General features: G+C 46.3%; 1 protein-coding gene and 1 long non-coding RNA gene across 2 annotated transcripts in view; one reads left to right on the top strand and one right to left on the bottom strand.

Moving 5' to 3' along the window:
• LOC147104517 (uncharacterized) overlaps positions 1–24760 on the bottom strand; it is a 111867-nt gene that overhangs the window by 51395 nt on the left and 35712 nt on the right. The gene's annotated exons all lie outside the window — the stretch shown is intronic.
• Positions 1–24760, top strand: part of LOC147104518 (BICD family-like cargo adapter 1) — a 103430-nt gene that overhangs the window by 46671 nt on the left and 31999 nt on the right. Inside the window, exon 4 of the mRNA XM_085961878.1 lies at positions 3398–3544. Coding sequence (XP_085818004.1) covers positions 3398–3544 — 147 coding nt within the window. The remainder of the gene's footprint in view (positions 1–3397; positions 3545–24760) is intronic.

The raw sequence follows: 24760 nt of genomic DNA, 5'->3' as shown, positions 1-24760 counted from the left end.
TGTGGAGCAGCAGATTCTAGAAGTAAGTAAAGAATACTTTCTACCTGATTCTTTTACATTTGTCAGTCATTCTTCATTACTGTAACCAAATCCTTTATCCCCATCACTGGATTCGGTGACCTGCTGCCCCTCTGAACACAAATACAGTAACTTATAATTCTGCCTGCACAGTAACCATCCCATCCTCTCCGTATACAGCTGAAGCTTCTCTGATTGCATCTAGTCGTGCTGTTGGATGGTTGGGAGCTCCTATTGTGTCTTTTGGGGTTTTGAGTACTCGGGCTCTGGCTGGCCGATGTTCCCTTCAACTCCATTGCCTGTCATTTCTTGTCTATCTTGCCTTCCCCCTGACCTTACCTCTTCCCCATTTGATTTTTTACATAAGAACATACGAACATAAGAAATAGGTGCAGGAGTAGGCCCTTCGAGCCTGCTCCGCCATTCAATGAGATCATGGCTGATCTTCTGCCTCAACTGCATTCACCGGCCCTATCGCCATATCCCTTGATGCCCTTACTAGTCCGAAATCTATCGACTTCTGTTTTGAATATACCCAATGACTGAGCCTCCACAGCCCTCTGGGGTAGAGAATTCCAGAGATTCACCACCCTCTGTGTGAAGACATTTCTTCTCATCTCAGTCCTGAATGGCCTACCCTTTATCCTGAAGCTGTGGCCCCTGGCTCTGGACTCTCCACCCAAGGGAAACATTCTCCAGCATCCACCCTATCAAGCCCTGTAATCATTTTGTATGCTTCAATGAGATCCCCTCTCATTCTTCTAAATTCAAGAGAATACAGGCCTAGTTTACTCAATCTCTTCTCATACGACAGTCCCGCCATCCCAGGAATCAATCTCGTGAACCTTCGTTGCACTCCCTCTATGGCAAGTATATCCTTCCTTAGGTAAGGAGACCAAAATTGTACACTGTACTCCAGGTGTGGTCTCACCAAGGCTGTATATAATTGGAGTAAGACTTCTTTACTCATGTACTCAAATCCTCTTGTAATGAAGGCCAGCATACCATTTGCCTTCCTAATGGCTTGCTGCACCTGCACATTCACTTTCAGTGACTCATGTACAAGGACACCAAGGTCCCTTTGAGCATCTGCATGCCCCAATCTTTCACCATTTAGGAAATACTCTCCCTTTCTGTTTTTTCTACCAAAGTGGATAACTTCACATTTATCCACATTATAATCCATCTGCCATGTTCTCGCCCACTCACTGAGCCTGTCGAGATCCCCTTGAAGCCTCTTCACGTCCTCTTTACAACTGACACTGCCACCTAGCTTTGTATCATCAGCAAATTTGGAAATGTTGCATTTAGTCCCTTCATCCAAATCATTGATATAGATTGTGAATAGCTGGGGCTCAAGCACCGATCCTTGCGGTGCCTCACTAGTCACAGCCTGCCATCCTGAAAAAGATTTGTTTATCCCTACTCTTTGTTTTCTGTCTGTTAACCAATTCTCAGTCCATGCTGGTATATTACCCCCAATTCCATGTGCCCTAATTTTGTTCACCAACCTCTTGTGTGGGACCTTTATCGAAGGCCTTCTGAAAATCCAAATACATCACATCTACTGGTTCCCCTTTGTCTACTCCACTAGTTACAGCCTCAAAGAACTTCAATAGGTTTGTCAAACAGGATTTCCCTTTCATAAATCCATGTTAACTCTGCCCAATCTTACTATTGGTTTCTAAGTGCCCAGTTATTGCATCCTTTATAATAGATTCCAGCATTTTCCCAACTACTGATGTGAGGCTAACCGGTCTGTAGTTCCTTGTTTTCTCTCTCCCTCCTTTCTTAAATAGCGGGGTTACATTTGCTATCCTCCAATCTACAGGAACCATTTCAGAATCTATAGAATTTTGGAAGATGACAACCAATGCGTCCACTATCTCCAATGGCCACTTCTTTCAAAACCCTAGGATGTAGGTCATCCGGTCCTTGAGATTTATCGACTTTTAGTCCCATTAATTTTGCTAGTACTGTTTTTTTACTAATAATAATAATTTCTTTAAGTTCCTCATTCTCGCCACACCCTTGGTTTTCTCGTATTTCTGGGAGGTTTTTTGTGTCTTCCTCCGTGAAGACAGAAACAAAGTATTTATTTAATTTCTCTGCCATTTCCTCATTCCCCATTATAAATTCTCCCGTCTCTGACTGTCAAGGACCTACATTTACCTTCGCCAGTCTTTTCCTTTTCACATACCTATAGAAGCTTTTACAATCCGTTTTTATATTTTTTGCTAATTTGTGCTCATATTCCATTTTCCCTTTCTTTATCAATTTCTTGGTCCCCCTTTGCTGACTTCTAAAAAGATCCCAATCCTCAGGCTGACTGCTTTTTCTGGCAACTTTATAAGCTTCCTCCTTTGACTTAATACTAGCTTTAATTTCTTTTGTTAGCCATGGTTGGATCACTTTTCCTTTTGGAATTTTATGCCCTAGAGGAATATATGTTTGTTGCAAATTATGCATTATTTCCTTGAATGTTAGCCATTGTATGTCCACCTTCATACCTTTTAGTGTAGTCTCCCAATCTACCATGGCCAACTTGTCCCTCATATCCTTGTAGTTTCCTCTGTTTAGATTGAAGACCACATCGCTCTCAAACTTAATATAAAATTCAATCATATTATGGTCACTTGTCCCTAAAGGCCCCTTTACCACAAGATTATTGATTAGCCCTTTCTCATTACACAGTACCAGATCCAGAATAGCCTGTTCCCTGGTTGGTTCCTCCACATACTGATCCAGGAAACCATCGCGCATGCATTCCAAGAATTCGTCCTCCACACCATTAGTGGTAATTTGATTTGCCCATTTAATATGTAGATTAAAGTCCCCCATGATTACCGTATTGCCCTTGTTTCTAATTTCTTGATTGATACTGTGCCCTACATTACCACTACTGTTTGGTGGCCTATACACAACTCCCACCAATGTTTTCCGCCCTTTGCTGTTTCTTAGCTCCACCCAAACTGATTCCAGTTCTACATCACGATCTGCCGAGCCAAGATCTTTTATCTCTACCGTACCAATCTTATCCCTTATTAACAGCTCTACGCCACCTCCTTTTCCTTTTTGTCTGTCCTTCCTAAATGTTGAGTACCCTGGAACATTCAGTTCCCAGCTTTGGTTACCCTGCAACTATGTCGCTGTAATGGCAATTACATCATACCCATTTACTTCAATTTGTGCCATTAACTCATCCACCTTGTTGCAAATGCTATGTGCATTGCGAATCCTAATCTTGCCTTCCCTGCCCTGTTACTTTCCTATCCTCATTTGCCACACCACCTTTGCCTGAGCCCACTTTCTGTCTCCATACTGTCACTGTGCTGTGTTGTGCAGCATTCTAATGCCTAATTTAACCTCCTGATCTCAGATAAAGGTGCTTACAGAGAGAAAACGTGAACTGGAGCGACGCATCAGTGCCATGATCGAGGAGAATGAACTGTTGCAGAGCACGATTGAGGACCTTCAGGACCGAGTGCTGATGGCAGAGCGACAGAGCCATAACAAGGACTTGCAGGTGAGGAGGAGTGAAGTATATGTGTATAAGGGGAACTAACGGCAAGAACATGGTCTATAGAGGAGTGGAGTATGTGTATAAGGGGAACTAATGACAAGATCATGCTCTATAGAGGAGTGAAGTATATGTGTATAAAGGGAACTAACAGCGAGAACATGAGTGGAGTACATGTATAAGAAGGGGAACTAATGCAGAGAACACACTCTATAAAAATGCTGCCATTCTCCATGCCTCGGATAGAATTTATCTTGCTTGAAAACCAGAACCAGTTACCATGACGTGCAAGTCTAATACAGAAGTGTGCATCAGGTGTCTGTTTAGGTAGACATAAAAGGTTCCATGGCACTTTTTCCTGGCCAGCATCTATTCCAGAAACAGTACCATCAAAACAATTAACTGGTTATTCATCAAATTGGCTGTTGCGTTTGCCTCCATAACCATAAGTAATTCATTGACCGTGAAGTGCTTTGGGATGGCCCGAGGATGTGAAATACATTATATAAATGCAAATGATTTGAACTAAAGTTTACTATCTTGGTCTCTGTACAGTGAAAATACAGAATCCTACCCAAGTAGAATCCATATTCTACATTCTGGTGTGCACTTGGGTCTGGGTCATATTAGGCTTTCCAAATATTAATTGATCTCTTACTGTTGGTAATTAGGCACTAGAGTAATAGATAGGAACATAGAACAGGAATAGGCCATTCAGCTCCTTGAGCCTGCTCCACTATTCAATTAGATTTTGACTGATTTGTACCTCAATTCTGTTTACCCACCTTAGCTCCACATCCCTTGATACCCTTACCTAACAAAAATCTATTGATCTCAGTCTTCACCTTTGTTAGAAACAATAGTGATTCCAATAGAGGGGCATGATGGTATAGCTGTAGAATACTGGCCCTCCTAAAGAACAGGAGGCATATGAGGTTGAAAGTCCTCAGAGACTTAAGTCTTCCATTGAAGAAGCTGTGTAGGATAATGGCACTCTGTTGAAGGTTGGCACTCTACCACTATCCTACACAGCCCCCTTGACTTCCAAAAAACATTTGATTTCGTTCCGCACAAAGGTGGTCAATGCGAATAGTTCTAACTGGATAGCCATGACCAGTGGAGTGCACCAGAAGTCACTCCTCGGTCTTGTTTATAGTATTTAAAAATAATCTTGATGAAGCTATTAAAAATGATGCCAGATTTAGTGTGAGAAATCAGTATGTGCAGAGGAAAGGAATAAAAATAGAGAGATCTGTGGAGGCTTAGCCAATGAATCACAGATTAATTACATGACTTTTAATATTGAGAAATCTAAGGTCCTATTTATCTTTAGAATAAAACCAGGGAATGTCCACAGTGTTGCTTGCAGTTCCAGCTTCAGTGAGTGAGAGCTTTCGGGCCTGAGGCTATCAGCCATGGTATTGCGAACGGGGTGCAGGAGTGGAGAGTGGGGGCTGGAGCATTCACGACAGTCGTGGAAAGGAGGGAACAGAGGAAAACTAGAACACTAAGCAGAGGAAGGGAACTTGGAGAAAGCATAAGCCAGGGAGAGTAGATAAAATGCCACAGATGCAGTGGTGAGCTATAATGACAAATGAAAATTTACCTCAGTAGTCTGGTTTGTAGTTGGCATTAACCAAGCAGCTTTGGAGGCTCGTAACAGAACTACAATCATAGAATATTACATACACACCCACAGCTTTAAAAAGATAGATTTTGTGTGTGTCAGACTGGCAGTTTTTTTTCTTCATTGGTCAAGTGCTTAATCCCTTTTTGTTTCATTTTTCCAATTGGTTATTTTCTACTTTCATTATTGACCAATATATTGCACACAACTTTCTCCCTTAATTTTCCAACAAAAAATAATCCTGAAATAGAATTGCCTCGAGAGTAAACAAATTCAACAATTTAGAAAAAAACCCCACACTTTCACTTGCCCGTCCCACCGTCTGTCAGCTGTGGCTCAGTTGGTAGTACTATTGTCTCTGAGTCAGAAGGTTATGGGTTCAAGTCCCACTCCAGAGACTTGAGCACAAAAATCTCGGCTGACACACCAGTGCTGCACTGTCGAGGTGCTGTCTTTTGGATGAAGACGTTAAACCAGTCTGCTCTCTCAGGTGGACGTAAAAGATCCCATGGCACTATTTCTAAGAGCAGGGGAGTTTTCCCTGGTGTCCTGGCCAATATTTATCCCTCAATCAACATCACTATAAACAGATTATCTGGTCATTATCACGTTACTGTTTGTGGGAGCGTGCTGCTGCTGCTGCGTTTCCTACGTTACAACAGTGACTACACTTCAAAAGTACTTCATTGGCTGTAAAGCACTTTAGGATGTCCTAAGGTCGTGAAAGGCACTATATAAATGTAAGTCTTTCTTATTCCAACCACTCCTGTCCACAGCATCACAAACTGCCAACACCCCCAAGGTCTTGGAAGAGTTTCCTTTCTCTGACCTACTTTTGCCCCCACTTTCCTAATTCACTTGCTTCTTTCTCAATTAAATTTAAAAATTGTCTCCTCCCACATGAGCTCATGAAGAGACGCTCTTCCTTGTCCCCCCTCGTGGCCACCCCTGTACACCAAACCAGGCCTTTTGAACATCCCTGACCTCGGAAACACCCTTCAGCACTACTTTACTGCCTGGCCAGGGCCCGACATCCTGATCCAAACAACTATCTCAGAACTGCCATGAGCTACTATGTGGCCAGCCTGCATCACAATGTACAAAGAGTATGATTGTATTGTGAGACTGATGCAACATAATCAAGAAACCAAAGTAAAACATCCAGAAACCATCACATGGCCTCAGCTGTCCCTGTGTTGTGTTGTCTCTCTCCTACCTACCCCATAGAAGCCCCAAATGCCACACTTTGTCACTTGTCTACAGCTCCAACCCAGCTGTCTCATGCTCTCAAGTCCGTTCTCCTGACTTACAGGCCGTACTCGGTCAATTATCATCCCCATATAAGGCTGCTGCTCAGATAACCACTCCTCTCCTGTCAGTTTCCCATGTGAACTCTGGGCTTCCAACTTCCTGCTCCAATACTTCTGCTCATTTATTCTCTCTCCTCGCCCTCACTCCATTTTCTCACCCACATTCCATGGACTTCATCACTCACTCACCGAGCTCTGCCTGCCCCACATTGTCTTCTTCACTCGCTCCCTTTGTTCCCCATTTTTTTCTTAACTCAATAGGGGTACAGTATTAGTTTTTTAATTATTAAGCCATTTAATTTAATCACTTCATCTTGTTACGACATGAGGAAAAGCTTTTTTATGCAACAAGTGTTTAGCATTTGGAATGCACTACCTGATGGGGTGGTGGATACAGATTCAGTAGTAGCCTTCAAAAGGGAATTGGATAAATACTTGAAGGAGAAAAAATTGCAGGGATATGGGGAAAGAGCAGGGAAGTAGGACTAACTGGATTGCTCTTCGAAAGAGCCGGTGCAGACCTGATGGGCTGAATGGCCTACTTCTGTGCTGTACTATTCCATGATTCTATAAGGGCTGAATATGTAATTTTAAAACATGCAGACAGGATATTAAATACAAAAATAAGTATAATTCGTATAAGTAAACAGACTTTAAAAGGAGAAAAGTGGAAGGCAGAGAAATCAAGGGTGTAAATCAAACAGGGCTACAGTAAATAATAATTCTAAAAGGACTAAGAGTGTTAAAAAAACAAGCCTGAAGGCTTTGTGTCTTAATGCGAGGAGCATTTGTAATAAGGTGGATGAATTAGCTGCGCAAATAGATGTAAACGGATATGATATAATTGGGATTACGGAGACATGGCTCCAGGGTGACCAAGGCTGGGAAATCAACATCCAGGGGTATTCAATATTCAGGAAGGACAGGCAAAAAGGAAAAGGAGGTGGGGTCGCATTGCTGGTTAAAGAGGAGATTAACGCAATAGTAAGGAAGGATATTAGCTCTGATGATGTGGAATCTGTATGGGCAGAGCTGAGAAATACCAAGGGGCAGAAAACATTAGTGGGAGTTGTATACAGACCCCCAAACAGGAATGCTGAGGTTGGGGCTGGCATTAAACGGGAAATTAGGGCACAGCAGTTATCATGGGTGACTTTAATCTACATATAGATTGGGCTAACCAAATTAGTAACAATACTGTGGAGGAGGAATTCCTAGAGTGTATATGGGATGGTTTCCTGGACCAATATGTCAAGGAACCAACTAGAGATCAGGCCATCTTAGACTGGGTATTATGTAATGAGAAAGGATTAATTAGCAATCTTCTTGTGCGAGACCCCTTCGGGAGGAGCGATCATAATATAATATAATTCTTCATTAAGATGGAGAGTGAAGTAGTTGACTCAGACTAGGGTCCTGAATTTAAATAAAGGAAACTACGATGGTATGAGGCACGAGTTGACTAGGATGGATTGGGGAACGTTACTTAAAGGGTTGACTGTGGATAGGCAATGGCAAACATTTAAAGATCGCATGGATGAACTACAGAATTTGTTCATCCCTGTTTAGCATAAAAATAAAACAAAAAAGGTGACTCAACCATGGCTAACAAGGGAAATTAGGGATAGCATAAGATTCAAGGAGAGGACATATAATTTGGCCAGAAAAAGCAGCAAACCTGAGGATTGGGAGCAGTTTAGGATTCAGCAAAGGAGGACAAAGGGATTAATTAAGAGGGGGTGTTGTGTCCGTGTATAATAAGACACAGACTGCAGGAGAACGGTACAACAGGTGTTTACTCAATGTGGCTCACACTGGAACTGGTCTGTACAGATTACTACTCAGTGCTATATACAGGTGTGGTCACTGCCGGTACTGCAGTATACATGAACTGTAAAAGATAGTTCCCCCCCTTAAAGGTATATACATTACAATTCCTTCATTTTTTAGATTAACAGTACCATAACACTCATTTAACAATTAAATATCAAACTAATTACAATTAACACTTTTAACATGCAACATTAGCTGAAAATAGTCTATTTATATATTCAGTCTTTGGGGAGGCTTCCTGATCCTTTCTGGATAGCGCCTTTCCCGAGTGTCTTGCTCTTGGTGCGGAGGCGATTCTGGCCCCCTGTCGTCGGTTGGTTCATCAGCTTCCGATGCTACTGTTTCTGGGGTAGATGCGACCTGTACGTCGGGTTCATCACCAGGTACGTATGGGCGAGGCATGGGGTTGACTTGTTCCTGTGACTCTAGGATCTGGTCAGCATGGCGTCTCGCGATGCTCTCCCCAACGTCCACTGTGTACATTAGTGGGCCCTGCCGTGTGCATATCGTTCCTGGCTGCCATTTTTCTGTTCGGTAGTTGCGGGCCAAGACTGGTTGCCCTACATTGAAGCTCCTTGTTGGCTTCTCATGGATGTGCTGGAATTGCTTACTCTCAACATCTCTTCGTACGTTTGGTCTGAGCAAATCCAGGCGAGATCTTAACCTTCGGTTAAAGAACATCATGGCTGGGGCCTGGTTGGTGACTGCATGTGTCGCATTCCGGTAGGCAAACAGGAAATTGTCCACCTTGTGCTGCAGCGGAATGTTGTCATTGTACATAGCCTTTATTGCCTTCTTAAAGGTTTGTACGAACCTCTCAGCCAATCCATTTGTGGCTGGATGATACGGGGCGGATGTGTAATGCCTTACCCCATTCTTTTTCAAGAACCTCCGGAACTCTTCGGACACAAACTGTGGTCCGTTGTCGGAGCAAATCTGTTCTGGCAAGCCATTCCTGGCAAAAATGGTCCGTAGGACTGCAATAGTTTTCTCCGTGGTGGTGGAGGACATTTTGATGACCTCAGGCCATTTTGAGTGCGCATCCACGGCTATTAAAAACATTGAGTCCATGAATGGACCAGCAAAATCAATATGCACCCGTTGCCATGGAGATGAGGGCCACTCCCATGGGTGTAGAGGGGCCTGTGGTGGTGCATTTTGGACTTTCTGGCATCCTGAGCAGCTCTTGGTCAGGTCCTCGATTTGTTTATCGATTCCCAGCCACCACACACAAGCCCTGGCTAGGCTCTTCATTTTTACCCCTCCCAGATGACCCTCATGAAGCTCATTGAGCACTCTATCCCTTAACTTGGGTGGAATTACCACTCTGGATCCACACATCAAGGTCCCCCGGCACACTGACAGCTGTTCTCTCCTTGTCGAGAATGCTGGCAACAGTGAATCGCCATGTGCTGGCCATCCCTTCCCCGTCAAATCATATACCCGAGACAGTGTCTGGTCATTTCGGGTTTCCTTTTCGATACAAGCGTTGGTTACCGGTAGGTATTCAACTATAGTCGAATGGAATATTTTGACAGGATCCACTGCTGGTGCTTCCTCCGCAGTAGGCAGTGGCAGGCGTGATAGCCCATCAGCATTTCCATGCTGTTTCGTGCCCTTATATTCAATCTCATAGTGGTGCGCCCCTAGAAAAAGTGACCATCTTTGTAGTCGTTGCGCAGTCATCACCGGAACGCCCTTCTTCGGATTAAAAATGGAGACCAGAGGCTGGTGATCAGTCAGCAAGGTGAATTTCTGCCCGTGCAGATAGTGATTGAACTTTTTCACTCCCCACACTAGGCTGAGGGCCTCCCTGTCAATCTGGGCGTAGTTACGCTCGGCTGAGGTTAATGATCGTGACGCAAAGGCTATTGGCCTCTCTGAGCCGTCCGAGAATTTGTGCGACAGCACCGCTCCAATGCCGTAGGGTGACGCATCACATGCCAACCGAATTGGTAATGCTGGGTTGTAATGGGCCAATACCTCTTTCGATGTGATTAGTGTTTTGCTCTTCTGGAAAGCTCGTCTACATTCGTCACTCCACTTCCATTGCCCCCCAGTTTGCAGTAGGGTGTTCAGTGGGTGTAGTATTGTAGACAAATTTGGCAAGAACTTATGGTAGTAGTTTACCAGCCCGAGGAACGACCTCAGTTGTGACACATTTTCCGGTGCTGGAGCCTTGACTACTGCCTCAATCTTCTCTGGGGATTTATGTAACCCCTCTTTATCGATAACGTGGCCACAATACGAGATCTGTTTTCTAAAAAACTCGCATTTGGGGCGGTTAGCTCGGAGCCCATATTCCTGCAATCTAGTGAGCACCTGCTCCAGGTTGGCAAGGTGATCACTGTCATTTTCGCCCGTGACCAGGATGTCGTCCAAATAACACTGGGTCCCTGGGATCCCTTGCAGGACTTGTTCCATTGCCCTCTGCCAAATAGCCGGAGCTGATGCTACCCTGAATACCAGCCGGTTGTATTGGTAGAGACCTTTATGGGTGTTGATTGTGAGGTATTTTTCTGATGCTTCTTCTACCTCCATTTGCAGATACGCCTGGGCCAGATCAATCTTAGTGAAGCGTTTCCCTCCAGATAGCGAGGCGAAAATATCTTCAATCCGCGGAAGTGGATATTGTACGGTGTGAAGGACCGGGTTCACTGTTACCTTAAAGTCCCCACAGATGCGAACCTTCCTTGGTTCCCCAGGCGTGCTGCTCAACGACTTTTTCATCACAGGGATGATGGGTGTAGCCCACTCGCTCCAGTCTACCTTGGACAGTACACCTGAATGTTCCAGACTCTCTAGCTCTGCTTCGACGGCAGGGCGGATCGCATAAGGTACCGGTCTGGCCTTAAAAAATTTTGGGCTTGCGTTTTCTTCAATTTTAATCGTCGCTGTCATGCCTTTTAGTGTTCCGAGTCCTTGCTGGAACACTTCTTTCGTGTCAGTTAGGAACTTTGACAGCCGCCCAGGTGTGACGTCGTCATCCTTTTTGTCAGCCACAGTCAGTGCCTGTATGGAATGCCAATCCAGTTGTATTTTCCGGATCCATTCACGTCCCAGTAATGGTGGTCCTCCATCTTGCAATATATACAGGTCTAGTTTTGGTGTTTCCTTACCGTTATATATAACGGTCACCCTTATTTTTCCTTTGGGGTAGACTTTTTGCCCCGTGTACGTCTTCAAAATAATTTTTGTGTCTCTCAAGGGTATGTGTGAGAATAGCCGCTCGTAGTCCCGTCGGTTTATGACTGTTAGGGCTGATCCTGTGTCCAATTCCATCTTTACCTGGACTCCTGCTATCTTGAGAGTGACCCAAATGGTTCGGTGATCCTCCGTTGTGATCACATTATGTAGTTTCAGACAACTCCGTTCCCTGCTTTCGGAGTCGTTATCACTCTTTTGTTCGTCTGAACTATTCTCCGTCATCTTATGTACTTTCTTGTACTTTTCTTTGGTAGGTTTCTTATTGCTGGTTTTCTTTCCCGACCTGCAGACTCGTGCTATGTGTCCTACTTTTCCACACTGTCTGCACACTTTGTCTTTGAACCAGCAATCATTCTGGTCATGTGTTGTTCTGCCGCAGCGATAGCACTTCTCTGTTCCATATGACATTTTGTTTATGCCATATTCTTGCGGTCTCTGTTGTATCTCTGCAGCGCCCCGTGCTGCTGCTTCATATGAAAGCCTTTTCCAGCGTAAGGTCCTTTTCAGATAAAAGCCGTTTCTGGGTTCCTTCACTTTGAAGCCCACACACAAACTTGTCACTTAAGGTATCTGCCAGTCCTGCTCCAAACTGGCAGTGTTTCGATAGTTTGCACAGTTCTGTTAAATAATCAACATTGCTTTCATCCTTATGCTGGTTCCGTTTGTGAAACTTGAAATGTTCCTGTAGTATCGTTACTATGTCTTCAAAACTCTTTTCCATTGGCTTCGTTGGGGTTACTAGATTTCGTAATAACCCATACGTCTTTGCACCCATTAAATTTAACAATACCGACGCTTTCTTGTCATCTGACCCCTCATTTGCCTTGCAGTATACCTCTATTCGTTTGACATATGTAGTCCAATCTTCGACTTCATTGTCAAATGCGGTGATACTGCCACTCTTTGGCATTTTGGGTGTGATTTAAAATGGCATCTCCCGCGCTTTCTTTCCTCCCCTGCTGCCAACGCTGCTCCCAGCTGTTCTCGTGGCAATGGCAGCGCCCTGTAGGTTTCGCGCGCTTCTCCTGCGCTGCTGCCAACGCCGCTCTCGGCGGTCCTCGTGGCAATGGCGGCGCCTCACGGGTTTCTGCGCGTCTCTCTCTCCCTCTCTTCGACGCTGCTCGGCCCCTGAACACCGGCTGCGCCCTGTGCGCTCTGCCCTCTCTCTCTCCCCCGTCGACGCTGCTCGGCCCTTTGCTGTGCCGCTCGGTCGGGCTCTAGCCCGCCGCTGTCCGGGAAGGGTCTGCGCACTACCTGTTGCCAGCCTGTTTCGCTGGACCACCTCGACTGGAAAGCCAAGCCTGGCTCTCGACAGCCTCCCCCGCAATTCTCGAGTCTCTGCTGGATGACTGGGCGGTTGCCCGTGGTCAACGCCCGAGTCTCTGGCCTTGACCTCCAATCCACTGATCTCCAAGAACGAATCCCTGGGAGGTGATGCAGAGTTGCAGGTAGGTTCGAACTTGCCTTGTCGCCAATGTTGTGTCCGTGTATAATAAGACACAGACTGCAGGAGAACGGTACAACAGGTGTTTACTCAACGTGACTCACACGGGAACTGATCTGTACAGATTACTACTCAGTGCTATATACAGGTGTGGTCACTGCTGGTACTGCAGTATACATGAGCTGTAAAAGATAGTTCCCCCCCTTAATAAAGGTATATACATTACAGGGGGAAAATAGAATACGAGAGTAAGCTTGCAGGGAACATAAAAACTGACTGTAAAAGCTTCTATAGATATGTGAAGAGAAAAAGATTGGTGAAGTCAAGCATAGGTCCCTTGCAGTTAGAATAAGGGGAATTTATAATGGGGAACAAAGAAATGGCAGACCAATTAAATACATACTTTGGTAATGTCTTCACAAAGGAGGACACAAATAACCTCCCAGAGATGTTGGGGAACATAGGGTCTAATGAGAGGGAGGAATTGAATGAAATCAGTATTTGTAGGGAAATTGTGTTCGGGAAATTGATGGGATTGAAGGCCGATTAAATCCCCGGGGCCTGATAATCTACATCCTGGGGTACTTAAGGAAGTGGCCCTAGAAATATTAGATGGATTGCTGGTCATCTTTCAAAATTCTATAGACTCTAGCTATTCTCCAATCCATGGGAACTGTGCCAATGTAACCCCACTATTTAAAAAAGGTGGTAGAGAGAAAAGGGGAATTATAGACCAGTAAGCCTGACATCGGTAGTGGGGAAAATGCTAGAGTCCATTATAAAAGATGTAATAGCAGAGCACTTGGAAAACAGTGACAGGATCGGACAAAGTCAACATGGATTTACAAAAGGTAAATCATGCTTGACTAATCCACTGGAATTTTTTTGAGGATGTAACTGGTAGAATAGATAAGGGAGAACCAGTGGATGTGGTGTATTTGGACTTTCAGAAGGCTTTCGAAAGTTCCCGCATAAGAGATTAGTGTGCAAAGTTAAAGCACATGGGATTGGGGGCAAGATACTGACTTGGATAGAGAACTGATTGGCAGACCGGAAGCAAAGAGTTGGAATAAACGGGTCTTTTTCCAAGTGGCAGGCAGTGACTAGTGGGGTACCACAGGAATCGTTGCTAGGACCCCAGCTATTCACAATATATAGAGTCATAGAGTTATACAGCACAGAAAGAGGCCCTTCGGCCCATCGTGTCTGCGCCGACCATCAATCCCTGTCCAGTCTAATCCCATTTTCCAGCATTTGGTCCATAGCCTTGTATGCAATGGCATTTCAAGTGCTCATCCAAATGCTTCTTGAATGTTATGAGGGTTCCTGCCTCTACCACCCTTTCAGGCAGTGAGTTCCAGATTCCAACCACCCTCTGGGTGAAAAAGTTCCTCCTCAAATCCCCTCCAAACCTCCTGCCCCTTACCTTGAATCTATCTATGCCCCTCATCATTTTGTACACCTCAATCAGGTCCCCCCTCAGACTTCGTTGCTCCAAGGAAAACAACCCCAGCCTGTTTAGTCTTTCTTCATAGCTGAGGCGCTCCATCCCAGGTAACATCCTGGTGAATCTTCTCTGCACCCTCTCCAAAGCAATCACATCCTTCCTATAGTGAGGCGACCAGAACTGCACACAGTACTCCAGCTGTGGCCTCACCAGCGTTTTGTACAGCTCCATCATAACCTCCCTGCTCTTGCCTTCATTAGCCGAGGCATAGAATATAAGTATCCCATATGCCTTTTTAACCACCTTATCTACCTGTTCCGCTGCCTTCAGGGATCTATGTACACGTACACCAAGGTCCCTCTGACCCTCTGTACTTCCTAGGGTCCTACCACTCATTGTGTATTCCCTTGCCTTATTTGTCCGTCCAAAATGCATCACCTCGCACTTTTCAGGGTTAAATTCCATTTGCCACTTTTCCGCCCATCTGACCAACCCGTTTATATTGTCCTGTAGCCTGAGGCTTTCCTCCTCGCAATTTACCACCCCACCAATTTTCCTGTCATCTGCAAACTTACTGATCATACCTTTTACATTCTCATCCAAATCATTTATGTAGATCACAAACAGCAAGGGTCCCAGCACCGATCCCTGAGGTACCCCATTGGACACAGGCTTCCAGTCACAAAAGCAACCTTCGACCATCACCCTCTGCCTCCTGCCACTCAGCCAGTTTAGGATCCAACGCGCCAAGGCACCCTGGATCCCATGGGCTCTTACCTTCTTGACCAGTCTCCTATGCGGGACTTTGTCAAAAGCTTTACTGAAATCCATGTAAACCACATCCACAGCATTTCCCTCATCCACACACCTAGTCACCCCCTCGAAAAATTCAATCAGATTGGTCAGACATGATTTACCCTTGACAAAGCCATGCTGACTATCCCCGAGACAGAGAAGTCGAGGAAGGGTAAGGAAGAGTCAGAGATGGACCATGTGAAGGTGAGGGGACTGGTGGATATTGGAAGCAAAGTGAATGAAATTTTCCAGTTCAGGGCGCTAGCAGGAAACGGCAGCGATACAGTCATCAGTGTACCAGAAAAAGAGGTGAGGGAGGGGACTCTATTTGTAACAAGACTATCTGACTCATCAGAATAAATTGAATCATCGCAGCTTTCAACTCCTTCCACATCTGTCGGTAAGATATGATCAATGTGAACAAACCTAATCTTTCCATGATCAAACATCTTGACCAAATATGTGTGAGGGCCACATATCTTCACTACTCTTCCTGGTAACCATTTTAACCATTTATGGTTCTTCACTCTAACCTTCTGGTTCAACTTCACACTTCTCTCTCTAACTCCACCTTTATCACAACTCTCTCTCTGCCTTGATTGTTTCTCTTCTACTATGACAAGTTTGACTTTAACAATGAGAACCTGGTTCGTGGCTGTCATTTTTTAAAACAACTCTGCTGGTTTTCTACCAGTAGTGGTATGAGGAGTATTCCGATAGGTAATCAGAAAATTTGCCTGTTTGTGGTCCAATGACAACTGATATTTCTTTGGATTTGGATCCAACATTTGCTTGATGAGGGTATGTTTGACAATTTGTACTGTGCTCTGCTGCACCATTTGAAGCAGGGTGGTACAGTGGAACTTTGGTATGTTTCACACCGTTTCTGCTCTTCTGAACAAAATTGCGGCCCATTATCAGACACAATTTCTTCTGGGAGGCTGTATGAAGGAAACAATCTTTGCAAATTGTCTAGTGTTTTGCTTGTTGTTATGTGTCGGAAACACCTCTACCCACTTCGAGTGACTATCACTATGAACAATTGCTGTCTTTGAGCTCAGCAACATCTACATGTAACCTTTGCCACACCCTGGGAGGCCATTTCCTTGGCTGTAATGGTACTGATGGTGTTTTTTTGCTCACCGATTAACATTTTGTGCACTGACTGACTATGTACTCTATCTCTTTATCTAAACCTGGCCACCATAAGTAACTGCATGCAAAGCTCTTGGTCAAGCACATTTCCAGATGTGCTGGCCATGAAGATCTCCTAACAATTTAGACCTGAACCTATTTAAGATAACCACTCTTGTTCCCCACATGATACAATCTTTATCCACTGACGATTCATTCCTACAAACGAAGTATGGATGGATATCTTCCTCTGATACCTGGTTTGACCATCCATTTGCTATGTAATCATACACCTTTGACATAATTGGGTCACGATTGGTTGTCCTACCAATCTCTTCAGCTGCGCCTGGCAGCTCATCAATGTATGAGAAATAGGACACTTCTTCCCTATTGGGTGTAACTTGTGATGGGGATGGCAACCTGGACATCGCATCAGCATTACTCTGATCATCTGTACTCACCATACATATACGCTGACAAAATCAAAGCCCATCTCTGCATTTGGGCTGCAGCTAAGGTTGGAACTGAGGACTTTGGATTGAGAATTGCTGTCAGGGGCTTATGGTCAGTAACTTTGGTAAACTTATGACCAAACAAGTATTTGTGAAACTTCTTGACCTCAAAAATCAATGACAAAGCTTCCCTTTCGATCTGCGCATAATTCCGCTCACTGGCACTGAGAGTGCGTGAAGAAAAGCAATTGGTCTCTCCTCCCCATTATCTAGTACATGAGAGATCACTACCCCAACTCCGTACAGAGAGGCATCACACCTCCTTGATCTCCTTAGATACATCATAATGAACTAACATGGTACTCTCTACTAACTGGCTTTTAAACTCTTTGGGCTAAAAATTGAGTAGCGCCCCAATTCTAACTTTGCCGGGGTGCTAAAAGTAGCGCCCCAGGAAAAATTAGCATCCCCGCGCCAGAAATTGAGTGGTTGCGCCCCAAGAGGGAAGCGGGACGCTACTGGAAGCGCCCCGCATCCCTCTTGGGGCGCTGTGAGTCAATATTGCGGCGTTATGTGCTGCAGCGCCACACGCTGCGGCACGTCGCGGTATTGCAGGCCTTCCTACCCTTCTTAAAGGGGAGGAGCCTTGTGCAGAGCGACCTGGGGCCCAGCTGGGCCCCCGGGGATCAGGAATGCAGGCAAAAGAGCCCGGCACTCAAGAGAAGTGCCGGGCTCTTGGAGCGCAGCCAGCACTCCGCGGGGGGGGGGGGGGGACATTTCAGGAGGTCTGGGACGGGAGCGCAGGCAGGTGCCGGCAGGCGGCCAGCAACAAAAATGGCCAACCCGCACCTCCTTTAAATTGCGCCTCCCCGGCCGCAGGTACGCCTCCCTGACCCTGTCGGACATAGCGTCCGGCGGTAAGTCAGGGGGCGCTCCCGAAGATCGTGACCAGGGCATGAGCGGGGCGCTGCGACGCCAATTATGGCATCGCCAGTGGCGCAGCGCTGCAGAGCGCTACCGGTTAGCGCCACCACTAACCTCCTGCTGAATTTTGCGGGAGGCATGGGCAGTGCCGCGCCCGGGCGCTAGTTGGTTTGCGTCCCATTAGCGCCCTCTTAAGGCGCTAATGGGAGGCGCAACCAACTGAATTTTTCCTCCTGTGAATGCTGTGTCACATTCTTTTGACTAATTCCAAGGGACCTGTTTTCTCAACAACTTATTCAGTGGATATAACAATGTAGCCAAGTTTGGTAGGAACTTTCCATAATAATTCAAAAGACCCAAAAATGATTGAAGTTCAGAGACATTCTTAGGAGTGGGTGCATTTCTGATTGCATCCAGCTTTCCCTTGGTTGGATGTAAACCATCTTTGTCTACTCTGTGCCCTAAGTACTCCACTGAGTTTTGAAACAAATCACACTTGAGCTGTCACTCGTACTCTGTGCTTCTCTAGCCGTTTGAGCACTTCATTCAAAACCTCATCATAGATTTGCCTGTTTGGTGCTGAAATGAGTATGTCATCCAAATAACACACTACTCCTTTAATCCCTTGCAAAAATTGGTTCATCACCCCCTGGAATATGTCGGGGGCAGAAGACACTCCAAATGGTAGCCTATTGAACTGATATAGGCCTCGGGGAGTATTTATAGTCAAACATGACTTGGACTCTTCATCTAACAAAATTGCATATAGACAATACTGATCGTTGGTAAATAATCTATTTATATGATCTGGTTGTATCGAGGGCATTAATCCTTGATAGAATATTCTAAGAATGATTGCTAAGCAGTACCATAATAATTGCTATGATATCCTATCATGTCCAGTTAAGGTTAATACAACTTAAAGTCATACACAGAGTTTATTTAATTCCTAACTGGATGGGACATATGGACCATTTGGCATATCACTAGCATTGGTTACGATGTGTGAGGGGAGACAAGAATAAATATCCTTTAGCACTGTTTTAAGGTAGTCCCCTTCTGGCCTAATCACTTGTGTGATGGCATCTTCTAATACCACATCTGAAGATTTGTTTAATGGGCCTACTCTTTGAATTATCCTTGCTATACCTTAACTTGCTGCAAGACCTTAACTAAGGCAAAGTACCTAATAATATTGGGCTGGCAATCTAAAGAGTCACCTTTCCTTAGTTACTTAGAACATTTTGTGAGGAACCATACTAATTTGGAATGCTAGTCTTACAAGTGGTAAAGCAGACCTGTTTCATGGCATCTGGGAAAGGATGTAAACATATAGGTTGGGTTGAACTGGAAATAGACCATCTCGAATAGTTTCCCTGGGGTACATGTGTATACCAGCTGTAAGTGTTTTTTTTTCCTGAAATAGATATGGGCCCTGGTAACTGCAGTACTATTACTTATTCTCTCGGGCAGGTGGGGCTATACTTCTGGGTGTTGTGGTCTATGCTGTTATACAGTTACAATTTACGTGCTTCCTATCTGTTGACTTTGTTTATTGCAAAATTGATGATTATCTATTTTTTTTCAATCACAATGTTACAGTATCGAATGGGTTTTATGCTGGGGAATGACACGATCCATTGAAGCAATGGTTTATTAATAATTAGCTTTATTAGAATTAATTTGGCAGGCAACAGACACCGGGGGCGCAATTGGGCTCGGTAAAGCCGCTTTTTGGGCCGCTACGAGGCCCCTTAGTGTTCCAAAATGGTGTCCACAGTGCGCGCGCCTCTGACGTGAAGTGCGGCAGATGCCATATTGGTAACGGGGTTAGCGCGTGCGCACCTAACGTCCGCTCGAAGCATGCAGAGCAGGCAGATTATGACATCAATCAGTATGCAACACTGATTTGACGCCAGCGCTGCCATTTTGGAACTCCACCCTCCAGCCAATGCCCTCTCTTTACCTTGCACAGCTGAACACGACGTTAAGCAGCATGAAGGACCCCCCGCCAGCACTATTTAAAGGAATCATGAACTACTTACACGTTAGTTGTTGGTTTCTTTCTTCTAGCTGTTGCTATAATTCTACACATTTTTGGTGTTTTCCATTGTTGTTTCAAGTTTCAAAAGTCTATGGTGTGGCAGGTGCTGAAGGACTTTTTGCTGACTTCAAGGCTTCTGCACAAACCAGTTGCTCCCAGGCATGTGTGGCCTAGTAGGCCTTCCTCTTGGAATTGAGCATGACTGGATCGAGGAGGTGGGAGTCGAGGAGGAGGAGGAGGACTTCGACTTCACTAAGGAGGTCGTCACTGAAATCTCCAACCTCAGAACAGGGCAAGCTGTTGCTGGAGGTATTACCAACATCTTGCAGTTTGCAGTGCACTGCTGCATAAGGGAGTTCACTGAGGCTTTCTATGTAATGTCAGATAACTTCATTTCATTCCCTCTTGCCAGTGAGAAGCAGGCGGAGTGAGTACAAGGGTTTGCAAGGATTGCAGGCTTTCCCATGCTACAGGGTGCCTTTGACTGCACGCACATTGTTTTGCATGCGCCTCATGTCAACTCTGCCATGTACCTGCACCGAAAGGGATTCCATTCCCTCAACATCCAGATGGTGTGCGACCATGGGTCAATGCCCAGTATCCTGGCAGTGGTCATGATGTATTCATTCTGCGGCAGACTTCTGTTCCAGCTGTATTTCAGCCACTACAGCAAACCTAAGGATGGCTACTGGGCGACAAGGGCTATCCGTTGACGACATTGCTCATGACACCGGTTCACAACTCACGCACACGTGCACACCAGGCATACAATGAGAGCCATGCTGCCACAAGAAATCTGATAGAGCAGACCATTGGCGTCCGGAAGCAACGATTCCGCTGCCTTGACTGCTCTGGAGGAGCCCTGCAGTACTCGGCTGAGTGGGTCTCAAAATTTGTGGTGCATGCTGCACAACCTTACCATCATGAGGGAACAGCCCTTGCCACCACTTATCAGGCGAGAAGCTGAGGAGCAGGAGCACGAGGAGGCGGTAGAGGAGGCGATGGAAAAGGAAGACGAGGAAGGGAGGCTGCAACCTAGACAGCCCTTTTCTGCCCGGGCTGTACGTGAACACCTAATTCAAGTCCAATGCCAGTAGCCACCAACCCCAATTCCTCAGTCACCAACAGTCCCACACTCCTAACTTTCCCTCTGTCACTGACCATCACAGCGTCCTCTTGCCTGCAATTAAAAATAAAAGCCAACACAAAATACACATTACAATCCAAATTTAGAAATTAAATCATGCCATATTGCATACAAAGATAAAGAGGGTGCTAACGGGGCGCAAAGCAACTAGTGCCCGGGCGCGGCGCCGCTAACGCCTCCCGTAAAATTCAGCGGGAGGTTAGCGGCGCCGGTAGTGCCCCACGGCGCTGCGCCTCCGGTGATAATGTCATCGCCATGCGCAACACCCCGCTCGCGCATCGACACAAACTTGACTTTCGCCCCCTGACCTGCCACCGGATGCTATGTCCGACAGGGTCAGGGGGGCATTTTTGCAGTCGGGGCAGCAGTTATTAAAGGGCAGGTTCCAGGCGACCATTTTTTTTGGGCCGCCTGCCGGCACCTGGCCCCTCTAGCCTCCTCCTGCGGGGTGCCAGCCGCAATCCATCAGCCCGGTACTCCTCTTTAGTGCTGGGCTTTTTTTCCGGCACCCTGCTCCCCGGTGGTCCAGCAGGGCCCTGGTGCGCGCTGTGCTAGGCCCCCCCCTTTAATCAGGGGGCGAGGCCTGCAGTACTGCGGTGCTACGTGCCGACACGCGTGGCGCTGTTGCACATAGTGTCGCAATATTCAATGGGAGCACCCCAAGAGGGAGGGGGAGCGCTTCCAGTAGCGCCCCGCCTCCTGCTTGTGGTGCTACCATTGAATTTCAGATGTGGGGGCGCTATTCCAAAGTTATCGCTGCAAAGGGGGTACGAGCCAATTTTTCCCCCAAACTATTCACCCTTGTGCATTCTCTTAGTGCCTGTCTTCCATGGGCCTTTGCTTGTCCTAGTGCTCCTATGCAGTGCTACCCCAGTGGCTCCAGCATGGCTAGTGGAAGGCTGCTGCCTTTGAGTGGAGCAGACTGCAGCTGGCCTTGGAGGACTACCTCAATCATCTCTGGGCCTAGAACGCCTGGCTTCAGACTACACCATCTCACCATGGGCGGCAATAGTCTGGGCTGGCTTGCTGACAGGCAACAGCAAGGGCACTGGCAGCGTAGCAGGGGTGCAGGCACAAATGCTGTAATCTGGAGCGAGGACAGCAGGTTCCATGGAGCCACTGCCACTCTCTCGTGGCGGTGCCTGAGCAATCCTAGTACTCTGTTAGAGGACAGATTGCTGAACTGCTGTGACACACTGCAAGCCCCTTTGAATACTGGTATCCAGACCCATGATGACAGCAGTCTGAGCTTCCACTGCAGCACTCCGATGTTGGCTGGCTGCTGCTTGTGCTGCAGTGGCAGCTGAGACATCAGACACTGCATCATGGTTGGTTCCACAAGTGTGTTGATGGAGTTGGCCACTAGTTCCATGCTGGAAAGGATGGGCTCCAAGCTCTGCGCAAAGCCCCGTGCCAAGTTAGTGCTGGACTCCTCCATGCTCCTTGACATTGCACAAGGGTTTCTGGCAGGCTTCCCAATGCACCAAGCATTTTGGTGTGTACACCCATCAGCATTTTTCTATACCCTGGACCGTCAAAGTCATCATCTGAGTTCTCTGCAGCATAAGTCGTGTGGGACCTCGTCCTCTGGTGAGCTGACACCTCCACCTATCCTTTCCCCCTGCCTGGCTGCGGCGCACTTATACCCAGTGTCTCACCACGTGCAGATCCTGCCTCTATGCTATCCTCTAAAGTATGTGCAGCGTCAGTATCTAAACTGGTGGCTGCGTGTGTGAAATCGAGTGACGGCGTGTCTTCATCATCACTGTCTTTCTGCTCTTCCACCAGTGTCTGGGTAGGTTGCAGTTCTTGGGTATCTATTAATGATCTAGACAAGGGAACCAGATGTAATATCTCCAAGTTTGCAGATGACACAAAGCTGGGTGGGCATGTGTGCTGTGAGAAGGATGCAGAGAAACTCCAGTATGATTTGGACAGGTTGGGTAATTGGGCAGATGCATGGCAGATGCAGTATAATGTGGATAATTGCAAGGTTATCCACTTTGGTGGCAAAAACAGGAAGGCAGATTATTATCTGAACAGCAATAGATTGGGAGTAGGGGAAGTGCAACGAGACCTGGGTGTCCTTGTGCACCAGTCGCTGAAGGTAAGCATGCAGGTGCAGCAGGCAGTTAAGAAGGCAAATGGTATGTTGGCCTTCACAGCGAGAGGATTCGAGTACAGGAGCAAGGATGTCTTGCTGCAGTTGTACAGGACCTTGCTGAGACCCCACCTTGAGTATTGTGTTTCGTTTTGGTCGCCTTATCTGAGGAAGGATGTTCTTGCCATGGAGAGAGTGCAGCGAAGATTCACCAGGCTGATACCTGGGATGGCAGAAATGACGTATGAAGAGAGATTGGGTCGATTGGGCTTGTATTCGCTGGAGTTTAGAAGAATGAGAGGGGATCTCAATGAAACTTATAAAATTCTGACAGGACTAGACAGACTAGATGCAGGAAGGATGTTCCTGATGGTGGGGGAGTCCAGAACCAGGGGTCACAGTCTAAGGATAAGGGGTAAGCCATTTAGGACTGAGATGAGGAGACATTTCTTCACCCAGAGAGTGGTGAACCTGTGGAATTCTCTACCACAGAAGGCAATTGAGGCCAATTCATTAAATATATTCAAGAAGGAGTTAGATATCTTTCCTAAGGCTAAAGGGATCAAGGGATATGGGGAGAAAGCAGGGACAGGGTACTGAATTTGGGTGATCAGCCATGATCTCATTAAATGGCAGAACAGGCCCAAGGGGCTGAATGGCCTACTCCTGCTCCTATCTTCTATGTTAATAGAAGAATCATAAAAGATGAAGTTAATTGAGTGCAAAAGTAAACCAAGGATAACAAGCCAAATATTAAAATAAGATGTAAAATATTATAGAACATTGTGGTAAACCACTTTTATCGTTCACTATCGTTACACTATGGTTATCACTGTTTATATCGTTACACTATGCTTATCACTGTTTACACTGTTGTATCACTACACAAGGTCACCTCTTGTCACGCTATTATACCTGGGCTGACCACAGCTGACTCCGCCCATGACTCCGCCTGCTTGCCCAGGTATAAAGGTGGTCGACTGGCTGGTATTCCTCCTTGTTGGACCCGATCACCCACGAGGGTGGGCTCTGTTATTTAGCCAATAAAAACCTATAGTTACTATCTTAACTCGTCGCTTTTCATTGGATGAATTGATAGGTATATCAATTTTATTGGCTAAATTTTGAAATGAGTGGATCGGAGCAGCCAAACGACCAGCCAAACGGCCAGCTACAACAGCCACAGCAGCCTGCCTGGCTGCGAGCCCTCCGACCACCATACCTGAATCTAAACCCACAGGCAGCGAACTCAGCCCTCGACTTCAAACACTGGCTGAGCTGTTTCGAATCCTACCTGGGAGAATCCGGCGTGCCTCCGGGATCCAAACTAAGAGTTCTGACCGCCCAAGTGAGCCCTAAAGTATTTGCAATCATCCAGGACCTTACTACATACGAGGACGCCCTCAACCTGCTGAAAGAGCAGTACCGGAGCCCGGTAAACTCTATGTATGCCAGGCATCTCCTAAGATCCCGCTCGCAACAGCCAGGAGAGTCTGTGGATGAATTTTTACGGGCGCTACAAACACTCGGCAGGGACTGTGACTTTAAAGCTGTAACGGCTGCAGAAAATACTGAAGGGAATATCCGCGATGCCTTCGTGAAAGGCCTTCGGTCCGACTACTCACGGCAAAGACTGCTCGAATCAAAGGACCTCGACCTGAATACAACTGCAGCCCTCGCTCGCTCTCTGGAAGTGGCCCATCGGGACCTCGAGGCGTATTCCAGGTACTGTGCTGCGCGGCCCTGGGACTCCGGCC

This window comes from Somniosus microcephalus, chromosome 19 (genome assembly GCF_052327205.1).
Source record: "Somniosus microcephalus isolate GS21.2 chromosome 19, FLI_Smic_1.0, whole genome shotgun sequence".
Taxonomy (NCBI): Eukaryota; Metazoa; Chordata; class Chondrichthyes; order Squaliformes; family Somniosidae; genus Somniosus; species Somniosus microcephalus.
This window is presented reverse-complemented; position numbering and strand designations above follow the sequence as displayed.